At 40.1% G+C, this 21,758-nt stretch overlaps 1 protein-coding gene across 1 annotated transcript in view; it reads right to left on the bottom strand.

The window, feature by feature from the left end:
- LOC139751370 (uncharacterized) overlaps nucleotides 1-21,758 on the bottom strand; it is a 298,963-nt gene that overhangs the window by 3,294 nt on the left and 273,911 nt on the right. Inside the window, exon 7 of the mRNA XM_071666735.1 lies at nucleotides 13,013-13,121. Within this exon, the coding sequence (XP_071522836.1) occupies nucleotides 13,013-13,121 (109 nt within the window). The remainder of the gene's footprint in view (nucleotides 1-13,012; nucleotides 13,122-21,758) is intronic.

Here is a 21,758-nt window from a genome sequence, read left to right as displayed (position 1 = left end):
GAGAAAAGGTAGTAAAAGTTTTGCGGAAGATGAAAGCCGGCAAGGCAGCAGGTTTGGATGGTATTGCGGTGGAATTTATTAAAAAAGGGGGTGACTGTATTGTTGACTGGTTGGTAAGGTTATTTAATGTATGTATGACTCATGGTGAGGTGCCTGAGGATTGGCGGAATGCGTGCATAGTGCCATTGTACAAAGGCAAAGGGGATAAGAGTGAGTGCTCAAATTACAGAGGTATAAGTTTGTTGAGTATTCATGGTAAATTATATGGGAGGGTATTGATTGAGAGGGTGAAGGCATGTACAGAGCATCAGATTGGGGAAAAGCAGTGTGGTTTCAGAAGTGGTAGAGGATGTGTGGATCAGGTGTTTGCTATGAAGAATGTATGTGAGAAATACTTAGAAAAGCAAATGGATTTGTATGTAGCATTTATGGATCTGGAGAAGGCATGTGATAGAGTTGATAGAGATGCTCTGTGGAAGGTATTAAGAATATATGGTGTGGGTGGCAAGTTGTTAGAAGCAGTGAAAAGTTTTTATCGAGGATGTAAGGCATGTGTACGTGTAGGAAGAGAGAAAAGTGATTGGTTCTCAATGAATGTAGGTTTGCAGCAGGGGTGTGTGATGTCTCCATGGTTGTTTAATTTGTTTATGGATGGGGTTGTTAGGGAGGTGAATGCAAGAGTTTTGGAAAGAGGGGCAAGAATGAAGTCTGTTGTGGATGAGAGAGCTTGGGAAGTGAGTCAGTTGTTGTTCGCTGATGATACAGCGCTGGTGGCTGATTCATGTGAGAAACTGCAGAAGCTGGTGACTGAGTTTGGTAAAGTGTGTGAAAGAAGAAAGTTAAGAGTAAATGTGAATAAGAGCAAGGTTATTAGGTACAGTAGGGATGAGGGTCAAGTCAATTGGGAGGTAAGTTTGAATGGAGAAAAACTGGAGGAAGTAAAGTGTTCTAGATATCTGGGAGTGGATCTGGCAGCGGATGGAACCATGGAAGCAGAAGTGGATCATAGGGTGGGGGAGGGGGCGAAAATCCTGGGAGCCTTGAAGAATGTGTGGAAGTCGAGAACATTATCTTGGAAAGCAAAAATGGGTATGTTTGAAGGAATAGTGGTTCCAACAATGTTGTATGGTTGCGAGGCGTGGGCTATGGATAGAGTTGTGTGCAGGAGGGTGGATGTGCTGGAAATGAGATGTTTGAGGACAATGTGTGCTGTGAGGTGGTTTGATCGAGTAAGTAATGTAAGGGTAAGAGAGATGTGTGGAAATATAAAGAGCATGGTTGAGAGAGCAGAAGAGGGTGTTTTGAAATGGTTTGGACACATGGAGAGAATGAGTGAGGAAAGATTGACCAAGAGGATATATGTGTCGGAGGTGGAGGGAACGAGGAGAAGTGGAAGACCAAATTGGAGGTGGAAAGATGGAGTGAAAAAGATTCTGAGTGATCGGGGCCTGAACATGCAGGAGGGTGAAAGGCGGGCAAGGAATAGAGTGAATTGGATCGATGTGGTATACCGGGGTTGACGTGCTGTCAGTGGATTGAATCAGGGCATGTGAAGCGTCTGGGGTAAACCATGGAAAGTTCTGTGGGGCCTGGATGTGGGGCATTATTGCATGACAGCTAGAGACTGAGTGTGAACGAATGGGGCCTTTGTTGTCTTTTCCTAGTGCTACCTCGCACACATGAGGGGGGAGGGGGATGTTATTCCATGTGTGGCGAGGTGGCGATGGGAATGAATAAAAAGGCAGACAGTGTGAATTGTGTGCATGTGTACATATGTATGTGTCTGTGTGTGTATATATATGTGTACATTGAGATGTATGGGTATGTATATTTGCGTGTGTGGACGTGTATGTACATACATGTGTATGGGGGTGGGTTGGGCCATTTCTTTCTTCTGTTTCCTTGCGCTACCTCGCAAACGCGGGAGACAGCGACAAAGCAAAATAAATAAAATAAATAAATATAAACATATAACAGAGGAAGAGAGTGAAAGAAAGAATCGGACCATTATGAAATAAACATGATGCACTAACTAGTGATGACAAGGAAATAGCTACCATACTAAATTATTCTTTCAACTCTGTATCCACAATTGAAGAAACATCTCAAAAACCACAACCAAAGTAAATGTTTAGGGCTCTGATGAAGAAAAGTTGAAACTAAGAGAAATAAAGAGCTCTGAAGTACTTAAATACCTAGGCCAATTAAATCCTACTAAATCCAATGGCCCAGATACCTCAGCTCCAAGATCTTTAAAGGAGGTCAAAGACAGTTGATATACCCCATAACAAAAATACTCAACAAATCTCTATCAGATGGTCAGGTGCCAACTGACTGGAAACGCAAATGCTACTCCTATATATAAAAAGGACACAAAAAGTATGCCTTGAACTACCATCCAATTAGCCTTATGTGTTGGGTAAAATGATGGAAAAAATAATACGAGATAAAACTATCATGTTTCTAGAACACAAAATCATATTAGACAATCAACATGGTTTCTGCAATAGATCCTGCCTGACACATTTGCTGGATATTTTTAATGTTATTTATCAGAACTAGGACAAAAAATCACCATCTGAAGTAGTATATTTAGATTTCCAAAAGGCTTTCGATAAAGTACCTCACAAGAGGCTTTTACATAAACTTAAAACACACAGAATTGGAGAACTCTGTACACAGATCAGAGACTGGCTTACCGGAAGAAAGCAGCATGAAGTATCAAATGGTGAAGCCTCAGAATGGCTTGTTGTAACAAGTGGTGTGCCACAAGGGTTGCTCTTAGGTCCAATTCTTTTCATAATATACATTAATGACCTAGAACTCAGTCTCATATCTAAGATCTCCAAGTTTGCTGATGATACTAAACTAGGAGGTAGAGCTGTAAACAGGTGGGATGGGGAAAGATTCATAAAGATCTTAACTTACTAGGAGAGTGATCAGACAGATGGCAAATGAAGTTTAATGTTGACAACTGTAAAGTCATGCACTTTGGAGACAAGAATATACGTTACTACAAACTATTCGGAAACTCTAACTAAAGTAAGAGAAGAAAAGGACCTTAGAGTTGTCATTAGCAATAATCCGAAATACACTAAACAGTGTCAGGCAGCAAGAAAAAAAAGCAACCAAATGTTAAATTTCATAGGTAGGAACATAAAGTACAAAACAACAGAAACAATTCTTGCACTTTATAATGCTCTAGTAAGACCACACCTTGAATATGCAGTCCAGTATTGGTCCCCACACAGTTAAAAAGACAACGAAAAATTAGAGCAAGTACAAAGATGCACAACAAAATTGATCCTATCCCTTAGAAATCTGGCATACAAAGAGAGGCTAAAATGATTGCATCTCTTCTGCCTTAAAAAACATAGACTTTGTGGCAACTTAATCTAAGTGTTCAAAATTCTGAAAAATTTTGACAAAGTAAATCACAAACATCTTTTTGAAGCACAAGAAAATACGGTTACCAGGACAAGTGGAATAAAACTCAAAGCTTAAAGATGTAAAACAGACATGGAAAAAAGCTTCTTTTCCTATAGGTGTGTTGACCACTGGAATAAGTTACCATCAGACATAGTGAATGCTAATACTTTATATAATTACCTTCAAAAGTCATTTAGACAAATATCTTATGAATTCAGGTATACTCTGAGAAAAATGCCAGAAATAAACTGCATAAACGACAGCAGTAACGGGAACTCTACAAAGCTAATGTGCAGCAGCAGGTAGTGAGTGATAGCTTAAAAAACCGCAGAGTGGAATTACATTTTCTTAAGTTAAAATCCTGCATCTTTTTTTTCTCCTCCAGATGACCCAGTTGTGGGCCAATGAGGCCTCCTGTTGTCTGTCTTTCTCATGTGTATCCTCCTTGTCAACCTCTCTAGACTCATTCTCTCTTAATGACCAATCCATTTCAACACAGCTTTCTCAACAATGTTGTTCTATTACCACACCTCTCTCTTTTATTTATTATTATTTTGCTTTGTCGCTGTCTCCCGCGTTTGCGAGGTAGCGCAAGGAAACAGACGAAAGAAATGGCCCAACCCACCCCCATACACATGTACATACATACACGTCCCCAAACACAAATATACATACCCATACATCTCAATGTACACATATATATACACACACAGACATATACATATATAGACATGCACACAATTCACACTGTCTGCCTTTATTCATTCCCATCGCCACCTCGCCACACATGGAATAACATCCCCCTCCCCCCTTATGTGAGCGAGGTAGCGCTAGGAAAAGACAACAAAGGCCCCATTCGTTCACACTCAGTCTCTAGCTGTCATGCAATAATGCCCAAAACCACAGCTCCCTTTCCACATCCAGGCCCACAGAACTTTCCATGCTTTACCCCAGACGCTTCACATGCCCTGATTCAATCCATTGACAGCACGTTGACCCCGGTATACCACATTGATCCAATTCACTCTATTCCTTGCCCGCCTTTCACCCTCCTGCATGTTCAGGCCCCGATCACACAAAATCTTTTTCACTCCATCTTTCCACCTACAATTTGGTCTCCCACTTCTCGTTCCCTCCACCTCTGACACATATATCCTCTTGGTCAATCTTTCCTCACTCATTCTCTCCATGTGCCCAAACCATTTCAAAACACCCTCTTCTGCTCTCTCGACCACACTCTTCTTATTTCCACACATCTCTCTTACCCTTACATTACCTACTCGATCAAACCACCTCACACCACATATTGTCCTCAAACATCTCATTTCCAGCACATCCACCCTCCTGCGCATTACTCTATCCATAGCCCACGCCTCGCAACCATACAACATTGTTGGAACCACTATTCCTTCAAACATACCCATTTTTGCTTTCCAAGATAATGTTCTCGACTTCCACACATTCTTCAAGGCTCCCAGGATTTTCGTCCCCTCCCCCACCCTATGATTCACTTCCGCTTCCATGGTTCCATCCGCTGCCAGATCCACTCCCAGATATCTAAAACACTTTACTTCCTCCAGTTTTTCTCCATTCAAACTTACCTCCCGATTGACTTGACCGTCAACCCTACTGTACCTAATAACCTTGCTCTTATTCACATTTACTCTTAACTTTCTTCTTTCACACACTTTACCAAACTCAGTCACCAGCTTCTGCAGTTTCTCACATGAATCAGCCACCAGCGCTGTATCATCAGCGAACAACAACTGACTCACTTCCCAAGCTCTCTCATCCCCAACAGACTGCATACTTGCCCCTTTCCAAAACTCTTGCATTCACCTCCCTAACAACCCCATCCATAAACAAATTAAATAACCATGGAGACATCACACACCCCTGCCACAAACCTACATTCACTGAGAACCAATCACTTTCCTCTCTTCCTACATGTACAATTCTTACCCTTATAATTACTTATTTGATTATTCCCCTACACACACACCACATGTTGTCCTAAAACATTTAGTTTCCAACAAACTCAACCTCTTCCATAAATTTTCATCAAGATTCAAACATGCCTGTTTTCACATTTCCAGACAGTGACCCCATGGACTCTTCATCAATCCTAGAACCTTCGCTGCCTCGCCCATCCTATGACTACCCTCATTCTATGGTTTCATTCACTGTCATGTCCACTCTCAGGTATCTAAAACACTTCACTTCCTCCAAGTTTTTGCCATTCAAGCTCAGAGCCCAACGTATCTGTATCTTTGCACTGCTACACCTAATAAAATTGCTTTTATTCAAATTTACTCTCACCTTTCTCCTTCCACACACTCACCCAAACTCAGACACCAACTTCTGCAATTTCTCACTCAAACATGCAACCAGTGCTATGTCATCAGCAAACAAATGACTCACCTTCCAGGCCCCCCTCATCCCAAACAGACTGCATAACTGCCACTCTCTCCAACATCTTTGCATTCACCTCACTTACCACCACATCCATAAATGAATTAGAGCCATGATAACATCACACACCACTACCATAAGCCCATTTTCACCTCAAACCACTCATCATCCTCTAACTACTCAAACACACACCTAACTCTCTTGATAAAAACTCCACAATGCTTCTAATAGCTTTCCTTACACATCATATATTTGTAATATAAAGCATCTCTATCAACCCTACCACTTGCTCACTCCAGATCCATAAATGTCACATACATATCCCCTGTTTCCCTAAAGCATTTCGCACACACATTCTTCAAAACAAACACCTGATCCATACATCCTCCATCATTCCTGACACCATAATGCTCCTCCCCAGTCTGATGTTCTGTGTACACCACCACCCTCTCAATCACCACTCTTCCATACCACGTATAAGGTACACTTAAATATATACCCTGTAATTCAAATACTCTCCTTTGTCTCCCTTGCCTTTAGACAATGGCATTATACATGCATTCTGTCAATCCTCAGACATCTCACATGATCCATTCAGACAATCAAAATCCAAACTAATCAATGAACAACATAAGCCACCCCCATTATAAAAAAATGCAACTGCAATGCCATCCACTCCAGTTGCCTTCCTACATTTCATCTTATGCAAAGCTTTCACCACTTCTTTTCTTTTCACCAAACCACTTACCACCACTCTCTCACTTCACATATCTATCCAGCCCAAACACCTTACATCTGCCAACCTATCATAAACACATTCAAAATCAATCATTCAGGGTAATCACTCCATCCCCTCCTTTTATCTTATCACTCTCTGTTACTGCTTCCCCATTTGCTCCTTCACTGATCTGCTCTTGTTTTTCTCACACCATTAACTTCCTTCCAAAACATTTTCTTATTCTCCCTAAAGTTAGCCGATACTCACTCACCTCAAGTCTCATTTGCCACTGTTTTCAACTTCTGCACTTTTCTCTTGACCTCCTTACAACTTATCTAGTACATCATCCAACCACTCAAACTCCTTCCCTGTAAGTAATGCATATATGTCTCTTTTTTCTCTTTCAAAAGCAATTTTAATGAGTCATCGAACCCCTGACTACCCTTTCTCACCTGTCCACCTCCCAACTTCCTCATGGCACCCACTCCCCCAGCTTCATCTACTCTCACCTTTTGCCATTCTACACTCAACCTCTTCACATAATTCCTCACACAAGTCACTTTATGAAGTTCACTTACTTTCACCATACTCTTCTCATCCATACAATTTCCTTTTTTTTTTTTTTCCAAAATCCTCAAAAAATCTTCATTACACTTAAACTGTTATACCTTTCAAGCTACAAAATCAGGGTAAGGAAAATTCGCTAGCAAAAGTGGGGGATACTGTACTAAGGCATTGATTCAATCTATTCATTTTACACTTACTTGCACATAATCCTCTCATATTTAATTCCTGGTAAATAACAAGAATATACTTAGAAAAGAACACTTCACACACTACAAATAAGTGTGAAGACAGCAAGTGGTGTGGAAAGGATAACAATATTCTAACTCTTTACCAATGATCTATTTTCAACGTCCTCCATTTCCCCTTTGACTGCATAAAGTGAAAATCTGATTCAGGTGTTATGTAATTTCTTCCACAGGCATAGGTCATTTGGAATACCTCTATGCAGGACTCCTTCCTTCTTATGTAATCCCATTAAAATCAATGACTCACGTATTTCTTTACATATCTCATGTTATTCTCTTAATTTTCCTCACAACCTGATACAAATCATAGGTGTTCTTCCTAATACCCTAGGTTATCCAATAATCTAAGTGCTTTCCACATGGCCAACATATATGCATGACCTTTACATCAACAGCTGCACATTCATGTTAAGTGTGGTGATAGGGGATATATAGACTATAATCTTCCCTACCTCCATTGAAATAAAGGAGACCTCTATACATGACTAAAGGTATGAAAGATCAGCTGGGTATCTAAACAGAGGCAGTAAAATTAAAAACATCAACTGATGTTGGCCTATGTTTCCTTAAAGAAACACCTGGGGTAACCATGGAAAGGTGTGTGGGGCCTGAATGTGGATATGGAGTGTGGTTTTGGTGCATTACACATGACAGCTAGAGATAGAATGTGAGCAAATGTGGTGATTTTTTTTCTGTTTTCCTGGCAGTACCTTACAAACACAGAGAGATGGCAATGCCATTTCCTGTGGGGCGGGGCGGTGCCGGGAATAGATGAAGGCAAGCGAGTATGACTGTGCACATGTGCATGTAAATATACGAACATAGTGCATATGAACACGCACTTCCATATAACATACAAACTTCCAACAGCCAGGATTGAGCCCAGGACTCCTGCGTGGCAGGCAGGAGTGCTACTGCTAAGGGGCGATCATAGCCTAGTGGCAGCACTCTTGCCTGCCACACAGGGGTCCCGGGTCCGATCCTGGTTGTTACAGGTTTGTATGTTATGTGTATATATGTATATGATTGAGTATGTGTATGTATGTATATGTTATGTGTATATGTATAAGTATGTATATGTATGTGTATATATGTGTATATATGAGTGACTTCATCTGTTTCCTGGCACTGCCTCGCTGATGTGGGAAACAGCGATCAAGTATAATAATAATAATCAGCCATCATGAAAGTGTTTATGCATCCCTCAGACCCCATCTCTCACAATTTAAGAATTCTTTCAGCCCTATAGTTCTAGCCACTATCACATCCACTCATAGATACCAAAAGTACTCCACTTCCCCCTGGTCCTCCCAAATTCATAATCAAACCATCCTGTCTCATCACCCAGCAGCACCTCATTACTTCATTCTTATTCACAATCTCTCAGCCCCGTCCTTTCACACCTTCTCTTTTTCTGTCACCGTCTTCCAAAGTTTCCCTGGAGTATGCCACCACAGAGGTATCATCTGCAAACAAAACCTGATTCACCTCCTATGCCCCCCTACAGCCAGCACACTGCAGACCCACCAATCACTTTAAGTCCCATGCATTCATCTCCCTTTCCACCCCATCCATAAACATATTTAACAGTAATGTTTGCATCATAAATCCTTGACACAAACCTTCACCAAGAACCACTCACCTTTCTCCCTTCCTACATGTACAAATGCCTTACTCTTCTGGTAAAAACTCCTTGCTGAATTTAGTAACATCCTACTTACCCTTACATTCATAGTATTCTATATATGGCCTCCCTGTCAACTTGAGCATATACTTTCTCCAGATCCTTAAATGTTACACACAAATCACTCTCTTCTTCCAAGTATTTCACACACAATATATAGGTCTAAAAATCCTATATATTCCAGCCCATTTCGATGCTCTGTCCATAACACCACCCTTTTAATCATCATTCTACTATATACCACATCAAACACACTGTAATATAAGCATTCACTCTTGTCCAATTAGCCTTTACATAAAGGCATCATTTATGCATTCTGCTGACCTATGCCCCTAAACTTGATCCAATCAAATACTGAACAGTCTGACTGATCAGTAACAACCCAAACATCCCTTTCCAGAAAACCTTAACTGCAATCCTATTTACTCTTGCAGCTTTACCACACTTCATATAATGCAAGTTTTTCACAACATCCTCTCTTTTTACCATAACATTTGCCAAGATTCTCCCACTCTACATACCATACACCTCACATTTGCTACCCAGTCATCTAACATATTCAAAAGTCTTTCAAATAATTCACCCCATGTCTTTTCACCTCTTCCTTGCCTGTTCCCACTTCCCTATCTCATCCCTTCACAGTTGCTCCCATTTGTCCTTTTGGTGTCCTCACACAATTCACCTCCCAAAAAAGCAGCTTCTTATTCCCTCTGTAATACACCAATGCTGTCTCACTCCATCTCTCATTTGCCTTTTTTTCATCTCTTATGCCTTTCTCTTGATCCCTGTCACTTTCTCAAGCACACCATTCAATTACCAGTAATCCTTTCCTCCAAATATTGTCTACTCAACTTTCTTTTCTCTTTCACAAGCAATCTAACCACCTAATCTCACCATTCACAATCCTTACTCATAAGACATCTCACACACTCAATTCACTCTTGTAAGCACCGCTTCCCTAAATACTGCCCACTTCTCTTAAACTTCCTTTATTTCATTAACTCTCACCCTAGGCCTCTCTTCTCTCACTCTCCACTGGTATCCATATACACAGGCCTCTTTTACAAGCACACTCACTATCTAATACACACATAATTTCCTCTTTTCCTTAGGGCACAACAAACTTTAACATTCACTCTTGCCAAGAATATCAGCCATCCCACCTGCTGCCCCTCCAGCACATTCATATCCAACTAAACCACCTTGCATAACTGTAAATTAGCACAATCCAATAATACCCATTGAAACTCAAATCCACTCACCCATATATAAGCAGCAAAATCTAATAATGCCCACTGACTCCCAAATCCACTCATGAACCTCTTTTAAACCTTTCATTGCTCAGAGCCATGATTCTTGTGCTTCACTTGAGTGTTCTCTTTTTTCTTTTCTTTCAAACTATTCGCTATTTCCCGCGTTAGCATGGTAGCGTTAAGAACAGAGGACTGGGCCTTTGAGGGAATATCCTAATCTGGCCCCTTTCTCTGTTCCTTCTTTTGGAAAATTAGAAAAAAAAAGACAATCGAATGCGTCTTCCACAGCCACTTCGCACCCAGCATTCAATGATGTGAGCTGAAAGTTGATTCAGCAAAGGAATTTTCTAATTAGGATTACTACTTGTTGATGTGTAAATCCACTGGTGAATATATATCTTTTTGTGAGTTACTGGACACCACCTGTTCAAGGGTACACCCCCAGTGAGAGGTTGCTTTTTCTGAGGTTTTATGATTGGGAATAGTTTCCAAAGAACTTTTCACTCCAAAGGAGTCTACATTACCCTGCTACTGGAAGTGGCACACCCTTGGAATGCAGGAACCTTTAGAAAGGTCCTGGGTACACTAAGATTCTTCCATAGAAATTGATGTAGGGATAATTATGAATAAAAGAAATAGACAGGAAAGCAATCTTGCGGCAAAGAGAAAGGGATTCAAATGTTGAAGTCAGAGGGTGTACTGATAAGATAAATTGTTTAAGTCAGAACTCTCAAGGAAAAAGATGGAATAACATGATCCTCTGTCAGTTGCTTGATGGCAGCATATTCTTGGTTATGAACTTAGTATGTCTGATGAACTAGTTAGGCAAGACACTAGCACCTTGAAGCCCACTCCTGCAGGTTTTCACTTGGTTTAGGTTTTGTTGATGTTTGTCTAGGTCATTTTGATGTAATTGGAAAGCAAGTTTCTGTCACAGTTATGTTTCTGTTCAAGTCTCGTCTTGCAAGGTCTGTTGAGTACATGAGAGCGTTCTAAGTCATGAAAATGAAATTAGCATTTCACAGCTCACTCTAAATTCCCAGCAGATGTATAATTCCATATCTTATCCACAGATGTCACAAGCAACTTAAAAAAATTGCTGGTAAAAATATCACGAATTACAGTCATTCATATATCTTTCCCAGCAGATATATGATGTATGATTCCATATTTTATCCTAAAATATGATTAGATTAGCAACCTAAAAACACTGCTAGAAAAAATATCAAGCTTCATAGTCACCCATGAGCCCTTAAAATCTTTTCCTAACCATGTCAAGATTGTGGAAGGCAGATCTTTGCAGAAACTACTGTAGACAAGTCTGCAGCAAAAAAAAATGATTACTCTTGTATCACTGTTCATATTTCATATACTTTAGAAAAATAAGGTTTTTCTATTTATCCATGTAAATAAAGTATAAAGCATATAAAGTTTTTATATGAAAGCAGAATGAAGTCACACCCATAAATAAACCATTTCATCAAATACTGTTTGAATAAAGAGAATCTGCACAGTTATCCTGAGTCCCCCACAACCCACAATCACCACCTTCTCAAACCTATATAGAGGAAAGTGTTCTACTTTTTGAGGTATCTCTTCAATAATGTAAGAAATACAGACATTCTTCAGGGATGAGGGAGTTAGATTTTTATTCCTATGCACATGGGGCAAGAAATTTGGGTGGCAAAAACTCAACAAAAGGGTTCAACCAAGTAAGCAAAAAACTGCACATGCACTTCCCAATTTTCCTTTACACAAAGGACCACACACACACACACACACTCTACTTATATCTTCAACTACCACATAACACATCCTAAGATACAGATCCCCAAGTACCAAGATTCAATCCCTTGAACGAAAACTGTTAAAGGATTCTTAGCTCCTCCCAAAACATACTCCTTTCTTCCTCATTCTTTTCACCACCACTAGAGATAAAAAAAATCATAATTCTATAAATATACCTTTTATTATGCACATAATTCCTTCCAATTATGCACTCATTACCTTAACCACTTCTGATTAAACCTTTCTATGCACTAGCTATTTGGAGCTTATGCATGTGTCAGTGGATGATTTGAAATTACCAAATATTTCTCAAAAATTGTTCACTATATACATCATACAATATGTTTTTTCAGTTAAGCACCATCCTTGTGTTTTGTAATACAGGGAATCTTCAATATCCTACAGAATCATATTCATCAAAGTAGCCCTTTTCAGCTTAAATGCAGTTTAGAATGATACTGTTATCAATAAAGAAATGTAATAAAACTATTACATGAAAAGCTAAAGTATGACACTAAATTCATTAATGTCCTGGCTTTTATTTTTGCTCTCAATAGCTTCTAAAGGTTATATATACACTCACAGCCCTACCTAACCTACCTCTCTTACACTAACACTATCATAACTATCTGTAAGTACATACTTATGCAAATATCTAATTTCACACTTGAAATACCCATTTCTAATATAAAAGAGCAAGATTTTTCTGAACGATAATTTTCTATCATTGAAGTGTTTACTCTTCTTATAAATTACTGAAACTAATTTCTATACATGTGACAACAACAAAAATTTTCCAAAATTTAAAATCATAAAGTACCACACTAAGATTTGCAATCAATGAACAAAAACTTTTATTGCAAGATAAAGTCAAGGTTCATCATTGGAAGCTGAGAGAGAATATCATGATACTAACCAGATGTTGGAGACTTGATTATCATCTTTGGATTGGCTCCACGAGACAGCAGGAAGCGAACAATGCCAATGTGATCTCGATGTGCTGCCACGTGGAGGGCTGTTACCCCCTGTGTAGAAATATGTTTCACATGAGATTTTTGGTCTTCTATTAAACCTACTTGTAATAAATAGACCCTTATCCATACAGCTAAGTCTATAAATCCAGAAAAATCAGGGTTGTCTATAAAAAAAATCTTTTACCAATACTTTTACCCACACATTTCTGCATGTTATGATAATTCTATATTCTTACTACATAGAACATTCCTTTATCAAGCCCATTTATCCAATAAGTTGCTGACTAATCCAACAATTTTCATTCAATTTTGCCAGATTTACTTTGTATCATTCTCCCTTTACAATTTTTACAATGTTACATTACCCTTGAGAAAATTCTAAAATACATTGCATTTGAAGAATGAATGACAATGAATTTTGACAAAGACATCTATATCCACAACCCAACTCCCTGTATGATATTATCAGGATGGCAGACTTCTTTGGTACAAAGCCTAAAGAAAGAAACAGAGAGGAAGAGAAAGAATGAGAAAATAATGCAAACAATTGCCCATGCATGCACACAAAGGCACTTATAAGTAAATCAATAAAAAGGCACATACCAAAGCACACACATAAATATCATTCGCATAAGAGAGAGGCAGAAAGATGTCAAAGAGGTCCTGTGATAGTAATCTATGTAATAAAGGTTTTGATTGCTATTACTTTTTTGAAGAATTTTAAACCGAATTGCCTTTCCTATTTTAACATACTGGAGGCTGAGCCATTAAAATCTGACATTCCATGATTCAGACATCCAAGGTTTAGACAATTTTAGAATATCTACTAATAAAGTAGAACATCTGCGGTTTAGAATTAGTTTGCCATATCGCTGCTTCATCTGAGTGACAAACTAGTTTTCCTTCAACTACTTGCTTATATCACCAGGTGTTTCCATTTCTTTATACTGGCAAGCTCTCTGCATCCACAATGTTGTGTGCCATTTTTTGGAAGTAACTTACTGCTAAATTATTTTTTTTCTATTTTGCTTTGTCACTGTCTCCCGTGTTTGCGAGTTAGCGCAAGGAAACAGACGAAAGAAATGGCCCAACCCACCCCCATACACAATGTATATACATACACATCCACACACGCAAATATACATACCTATACATCTCAATGTACACATATATATACACACACAGACACATACATATATATCCATGCACACAATTCACACTGTCTGCCTTTATTCATTCCCATCGCCACCTCGCCACACATGGAATACCATCCCCCTCCCCCCTCATGTGTGCGAGGTAGCGCTAGGAAAAGACAACAAAGGCCCCATTCGTTCACACTCGTCTCTAGCTGTCATGCAATAATGCCCGAAACCACAGCTCCCTTTCCACATCCAGGCCCCACACAACTTTCCATGGTTTACCCCAGATGCTTCACATGCCCTGATTCAATCCACTGACAGCAAGTCAACCCCGGTATACCACATCGATCCAATTCACTCTATTCCTTGCCCTCCTTTCACCCTCCTGCATGTTCAGGCCCCGATCACACAAAATCTTTTTCACTCCATCTTTCCACCTCCAATTTGGTCTCCCACTTCTCCTCGTTCCCTCCACCTCCGACACATATATCCTCTTGGTCAATCTTTCCTCACTCATTCTCTCCATGTGCCCAAACCATTTCAAAACACCCTCTTCTGCTCTCTCAATCACGCTCTTTTTATTTCCACACATCTCTCTTACCCTTACATTACTTACTCGATCAAACCACCTCACACCACACACTGTCCTCAAACATCTCATTTCCAGCACATCCATCCTCCTGCGCACAACTCTATCCATAGCCCACGCCTCGCAACCATACAACATTGTTGGAACTACTATTCCTTCAAACATACCCATTTTTGCTTTCTGAGATAATGTTCTCGACTTCCACACATTCTTCAAGGCTCCCAGGATTTTCGCCCCCTCCCCCACCCTATGATTCACTTCCGCTTCCATGGTTCCATCCGCTGCCAGATCCACTTCCAGATATCTAAAACACTTTACTTCCTCCAGTTTTTCTCCATTCAAACTTACCTCCCAATTGACTTGACCCTCAACTCTACTGTACCTAATAACCTTGCTCTTATTCACATTTACTCTTAACTTTCTTCTTTCACACACTTTTCCAAACTCAGTCACCAGCTTCTGCAGTTTCTCACATGAATCAGCCACCAGCGCTGTATCATCAGCGAACAACAACTGACTCACTTCCCAAGCTCTCTCATCCACAACAGACTTCATACTTGCCCCTCTTTCCAAAACTCTTGCATTCACCTCCCTAACAACCCCATCCATAAACAAATTAAACAACCATGGAGACATCACACATCCCTGCTGCAAACCTACATTCACTGAGAACCAATCACTTTCCTCTCTTCCTACACGTACACATGCCTTACATCCTCGATAAAAACTTTTCACTGCTTCTAACAACTTGCCTCCCACACCATATATTCTTAATACCTTCCACAGAGCATCTCTATCAACTCTATCATATGCCTTCTCCAGATCCATGAATGCTACATACAAATCCATTTGCTTTTCTAAGTATTTCTCACATACATTCTTCAAAGCAAACACCTGATCCACACATCCTCTACCACTTCTGAAACCACACTGCTCTTCCCCAATCTGATGCTCTGTACATGCCTTCACCCTCAATCAATACCCTCCCATATAATTTACCAGGAATACTCAACAAACTTATACCTCTGTAATTTGAGCACTCACTCCTATCCCCTTTGCCTTTGAACAATGGCACTATGCACGCATTCCGCCAATCCTCAGGCACCTCACCATGAGTCATACATACATTACTGCTAAATGTCTACAAAAAAAATATGTAAGGACTTCAAGTGTTGGTGGTGCTGTAAACATAAACATGTTTCATCATCAGTACAGTTGAAGATAAGGTGAATTTATTGAAAAAACTGAAAAAGGACACTTCAATACAGGCTTTGTTTGAAATTTACATTACTGGTTCCTTATCCATGTAAGAATTAAAGAAGCAGAAAGATAATGTCCTTACATTCTACAGAGACGATGAAAGGAAGAAAGTAAGGTCACTCTTAAAGCAAAGGAAGGGAAAACTAGTAAAATGAATAATGCATCATTTCAGTTGTTAAGACTTGATCAGAATGATAGTATTTCTGGCAAAAGTACTGTGGTACATGCTAAAATATTCCACAAAAAATTAACTTTACACATGAATGTGACTGCTCTCAAGGATGGCTAAAGAAATCTAGGAACAGGAATCGCATTACGCTGCAAACTGTGTTTGGTGAAACACATTCTACATATTAAGCTGCCGGTGCCAAGGATGTAGATAGGTATACCAAATTAACTGCTAAAGAAATTTGAATCAGGACAAGTCTATGATAAAGAGGATGGATAACTATCAAACTTATCCTGGAGTGGTTAAAAAATTAATTTTTGTGTCCTTATAAAGAGCTCACTGTGCATTCTACACAAAATAGAAATTCCAACATTTACAATTCAAAATGTGGCTTTCATGCATCAGGTTTTATCTACATAATAAAATCAATAACTTACAGTGAGGATACTATATGTCTGGCAGATGTCAGATGACATAATTTGGTGCATCACTTACCCCCATGGTCTTATGTGAAAGGATGCAATTTTTGCTTGCAGTCCTTGAGTTTATAGTTTTGCCGTTTCTCTTCCAGGTGATAACATTCCTCTAATTATGGGTATTAAGAAGTTGTTCCAATAAGAAAAGGCCTGTACGTATGATAATGAACATAAAATGTGTTTGCAAGAAAGATTTCAAGACGTACTGGCAGTCATATTCACCATCTTTCCACTTTTTTTTTCCTTCAAACATCCTCTCTCCCCCAAAAATGTAGGTCCAATCGACCTTAGAAGACCTGTGATGCAACAGATAACCTGATATAGGTGGGCTTTTCAACATTTCATGTTTCATCAGGCTATCAGATGTCTAACCCAGCTTTGATCGATAGTACCTGGTAGGCAGCCAACGACCAGGGAGGTATAATACCAATGCTACCCATCTGGGTATTAGAAGGGTTATGATGGCTATGTAATGAGCCAGCTCTTTAGTTGTTGTCAAGTTGCACTCCTTTAACTCAGTTAGCTGTCTTTTCTTTCTGCATCATCCACATGTGGACTACTGGCATTCTGTCCACAATCATACAATCTCTCCCTGTCATACATAACATTCAATAACCCTTGAGTCACACTGCTCATTCTTTGTAACTATATGTTTTCCTGTGATGAGCACTATGCGCTAGCCTTGCCTTCTGGCAAAATTGTAGGAGCAATAGATAGAAGCAGTAGGTAGGAACATTCAGGTAGGAGCATTCGGTAGATTTATTAAGTGGACATAGTAGTTAGGAACATAAGGCAGGAGCTTTAAGGAGTAGTTAGTAGGAACATTAGAAAGAAGCTCCTGCAAAAACTGCACTAGAGTTGCCCTCTGCCAGTCACCTTTAAAAGGTGAGGCACTAAAGGTTAAGAAGCGGCACTGTAGCTCGCTAATTATGAGGACTATTTTGAAGGAAATTCCAGGTGGGAATAGGCACCTAAAATATGGACAGAAAGACAGACAGAGAAACAGGCTTTTTGGCAAGGGATAGTGTCAGAGGGAAGAAAAAAAAGTGTCTAGATGGTTAACTTGGCCCTCCCAAAATAATCTTGAGATCTTACTTGATGAAACATTTTGTTGTTTCCATGTAAGAGCATGGGAAAATTTTCCTAGGAAAACTTCTTAGAACCTTTGGTTAGTTATTGATACAGGAAAGATAGCACCTGGGACAAGAATTGCAAAGTATCACTGAACAAGAGGATAAGAAAAGTTGCATCCCTACACTCTCAGTATTACAGGGTAGCTGAGGAAGCAAATCATGTCATCTGCCTTTTAGACTGAACCATGCTACCAAACATATGAGATCCCCACTATAAGATAAGAATAGGATTCGTTCTGCAAATAAAACCTGATGCATGAAAACCTCATTCTAAACCCTAATCATGGAAAATTTCTTTTCTTTTGGAAAATGTTTGTAAGGCTGGATCCAAAGTGTAACTTCTTGTAAGTTCTGGCCTATTATTTTGCCCATCCAAATAACACATCTTCTAATAAAAGAAAATGTGGCTGGAGTTCATTTACAAATTAAATGCACTTCAGCTATTCAAAGCGGATCAGGTTATTTTACAATCCCTTGAGTGCAAATACTAATAAGAATTCATTCAGTGATTGCTAACTACATTTCCCTATTAGAGGCAATTATAGCCAAGTGATTAGCATTCCCAAGTATCAAGCAAAGGTCCTTAATTCAAGTCCATGCTACTGGAGGGCATTATATGTTCTATACAAATGCGCATTCACATGTGCTATATTCATATTCATACACCTGCACGTTTGTAATGTTTACATGCTCTCATTCAATCCATTGACAGAACGTTGACCCCAGTATATCACATCGTTCCAATTCACTCTATTCTTTCCACGCCTTTCACACTCCTGTATGTTCAGGCCCCGATCACTCAAAATCTTTTTCACTCCATCCTTCCAATTTGGTCTCCTGCTTCTCACTATTCCCTCCACCTCTGACACATATATCCTCTTTGTCAATCTTTCCTCACTCATTCTCTCCATGTGTCCAAACCATTTCAACACACCTCTTCTGCTCTCGCAACTGCAATCTTTTTATTACCACACATTTATTACCACACATTTTATTCATATTATTGTGTCATGTCACCTGATCATCGCGCAGTCAGTGCGGCATGTCAATGTTTTATTCTTATTTTGTCATGTTCTCTTCATATTTGCATCATTACATCATTATATATGTATATTATCCCTGGGGATAGGGGTGAAAGAATACTTCCCACGTATTCCTCGCGTGTCGTAGAAAGCGACTAGAGGGGACGGGAGCAGGGGGCCAGAAATCCTCCCCTCCTTGTATTAACTTTCTAAAATGGGAAACAGAAGAAGGAGTCACGCGGGGAGTGCTCATCCTCCTCGAAGGCTCAGAGTGGGGTGCCTAAATGTGTGTGGATGTAACCAAGATGTGAAAAAAGGAGAGATAGGTAGTATGTTTGAGGAAAGGAACCTGGATGTTTTGGCTCTGAGTGAAACGAAGCTCAAGGGCAAAGGGGAAGAGCGGTTTGGGAATGTCTGGGGAGTAAAGTCAGGGGATAGTGAGAGGACAAGAGCGAGGGAAGGAGTAGCAATACTCCTGAAACAGGAGTTGTGGGAGTATGTGATAGAGTGTAAGAAAGTAAATTCTCGATTAATATGGGTAAAACTGAAAGTTGATGGAGAGAGGTGGGTGATTATTGGTGCATATGCACCTGGGCATGAGAAGAAAGATCAAGAGAGGCAAGTGTTTTGGGAGCAGCTGAATGAGTGTGTTAGTGGTTTTGATGCACGAGACCGGGTCATAGTGATTTAAATGCAAAGGTGAGTAATGTGGCAGTTGAGGGAATAATTGGTATACATGGGGTGTTCAGTGTTGTAAATGGAAATGGTGAAGAGCTTGTAGATTTATGTGCTGAAAAAGGACTGATGATTGGGAATACCTGGTTTAAAAAGCGAGATATACATAAGTATACTTATGTAAGTAGGAGAGATGGCCAGAGAGCGTTATTGGATTACGTGTTAATTGACAGGCGTGCGAAAGAGAGACTTTTGGATGTTAATGTGCTGAGAGGTGCAACTGGAGGGATGTCTGATCATTATCTTGTGGAGGCTAAGGTGAAGATTTGTATGGGTTTTCAGAAAAGAAGAGTGAATGTTGGAGTGAAGAGGGTGGTGAGAGTAAGTGAGCTTGAGAAGGAGACCTGTGTGAGGAAGTACCAGGAGAGACTGAGTACAGAATGGAAAAAGGTGAGAACAATGGAAGTAAGGGGAGTGGGGGAGGAATGGGATGTATTTAGGGAATCAGTGATGGATTGCGCAAAAGATGCTTGTGGCATGAGAAGAGTGGGAGGTGGGATGAAGAAGTAAGAGTATTAGTGAAAGAGAAGAGAGAGGCATTTGGACGATTTTTGCAGGGAAAAAATGCAACTGAGTGGGAGATGTATAAAAGAAAGAGACAGGAGGTCAAGAGAAAGGTGCAAGAGGTGGAAAAAAAGGGCAAATGAGAGTTGGGGTGAGAGAGTATCATTAAATTTTAGGGAGAATAAAAAGATGTTCTGGAAGGAGGTAAATAAAGTGCGTAAGACAAGGGAGCAAATGGGAACTTCGGTGAAGGGCGCAAGTGGGGAGGTGATAACAAGTAGTGGTGATGTGAGAAGGAGATGGAGTGAGTATTTTGAAGGTTTGTTGAATGTGTTTGATGATAGAGTGGCAGATATAGGGTGTTTTGGTCGAGGTGGTGTGCAAAGTGAGAGGGTTAGGGAAAATGATTTGGTAAACAGAGAAGAGGTAGTGAAAGCTTTGCGGAAGATGAAAGCCAGCAAGGCAGCAGGTTTGGATGGTATTGCAGTGGAATTTATTAAAAAAGGGGGTGACTGTATTGTTGACTGGTTGGTAAGGTTATTTAATGTATGTATGACTCATGGTGAGGTGCCTGAGGATTGGCGGAATGCGTGCATAGTGCCATTGTACAAAGGCAAAGGGGATAAGAGTGAGTGCTCAAATTACAGAGGTATAAGTTTGTTGAGTATTCCTGGTAAATTATATGGGAGGGTATTGATTGAGAGGGTGAAGGCATGTACAGAGCATCAGATTGGGGAAGAGCAGTGTGGTTTCAGAAGTGGTAGAGGATGTGTGGATCAGGTGTTTGCTTTGAAGAATGTATGTGAGAAATACTTAGAAAAGCAAATGGATTTGTATGTAGCATTTATGGATCTGGAGAAGGCATATGATAGAGTTGATAGAGATGCTCTGTGGAAGGTATTAAGAATATATGGTGTGGGAGGAAAGTTGTTAGAAGCAGTGAAAAGTTTTTATCGAGGATGTAAGGCATGTGTACGTGTAGGAAGAGAGGAAAGTGATTGGTTCTCAGTGAATGTAGGTTTGCGGCAGGGGTGTGTGATGTCTCCATGGTTGTTTAATTTGTTTATGGATGGGGTTGTTAGGGAGGTAAATGCAAGAGTTTTGGAAAGAGGGGCAAGTATGAAGTCTGTTGGGGATGAGAGAGCTTGGGAAGTGAGTCAGTTGTTGTTCGCTGATGATACAGCGCTGGTGGCTGATTCATGTGAGAAACTGCAGAAGCTGGTGACTGAGTTTGGAAAAGTGTGTGGAAGAAGAAAGTTAAGAGTAAATGTGAATAAGAGCAAGGTTATTAGGTACAGTAGGGTTGAGGGTCAAGTCAATTGGGAGGTGAGTTTGAATGGAGAAAAACTGGAGGAAGTGAAGTGTTTTAGATATCTGGGAGTGGATCTGGCAGCGGATGGAACCATGGAAGCGGAAGTGGATCATAGGGTGGGGGAGGGGGCGAAAATCCTGGGGGCCTTGAAGAATGTGTGGAAGTCGAGAACATTATCTCGGAAAGCAAAAATGGGTATGTTTGAAGGAATAGTGGTTCCAACAATGTTGTATGGTTGCGAGGCGTGGGCTATGGATAGAGTTGTGCGCAGGAGGATGGATGTGCTGGAAATGAGATGTTTGAGGACAATGTGTGGTGTGAGGTGGTTTGATCGAGTGAGTAACGTAAG

Source organism: Panulirus ornatus, chromosome 11 (genome assembly GCF_036320965.1).
Source record: "Panulirus ornatus isolate Po-2019 chromosome 11, ASM3632096v1, whole genome shotgun sequence".
Taxonomy (NCBI): domain Eukaryota; kingdom Metazoa; phylum Arthropoda; class Malacostraca; order Decapoda; family Palinuridae; genus Panulirus; species Panulirus ornatus.
The sequence above is the reverse complement of the archived record's forward strand: the minus strand, read 5'-3'. Positions and strand labels throughout refer to the sequence as shown.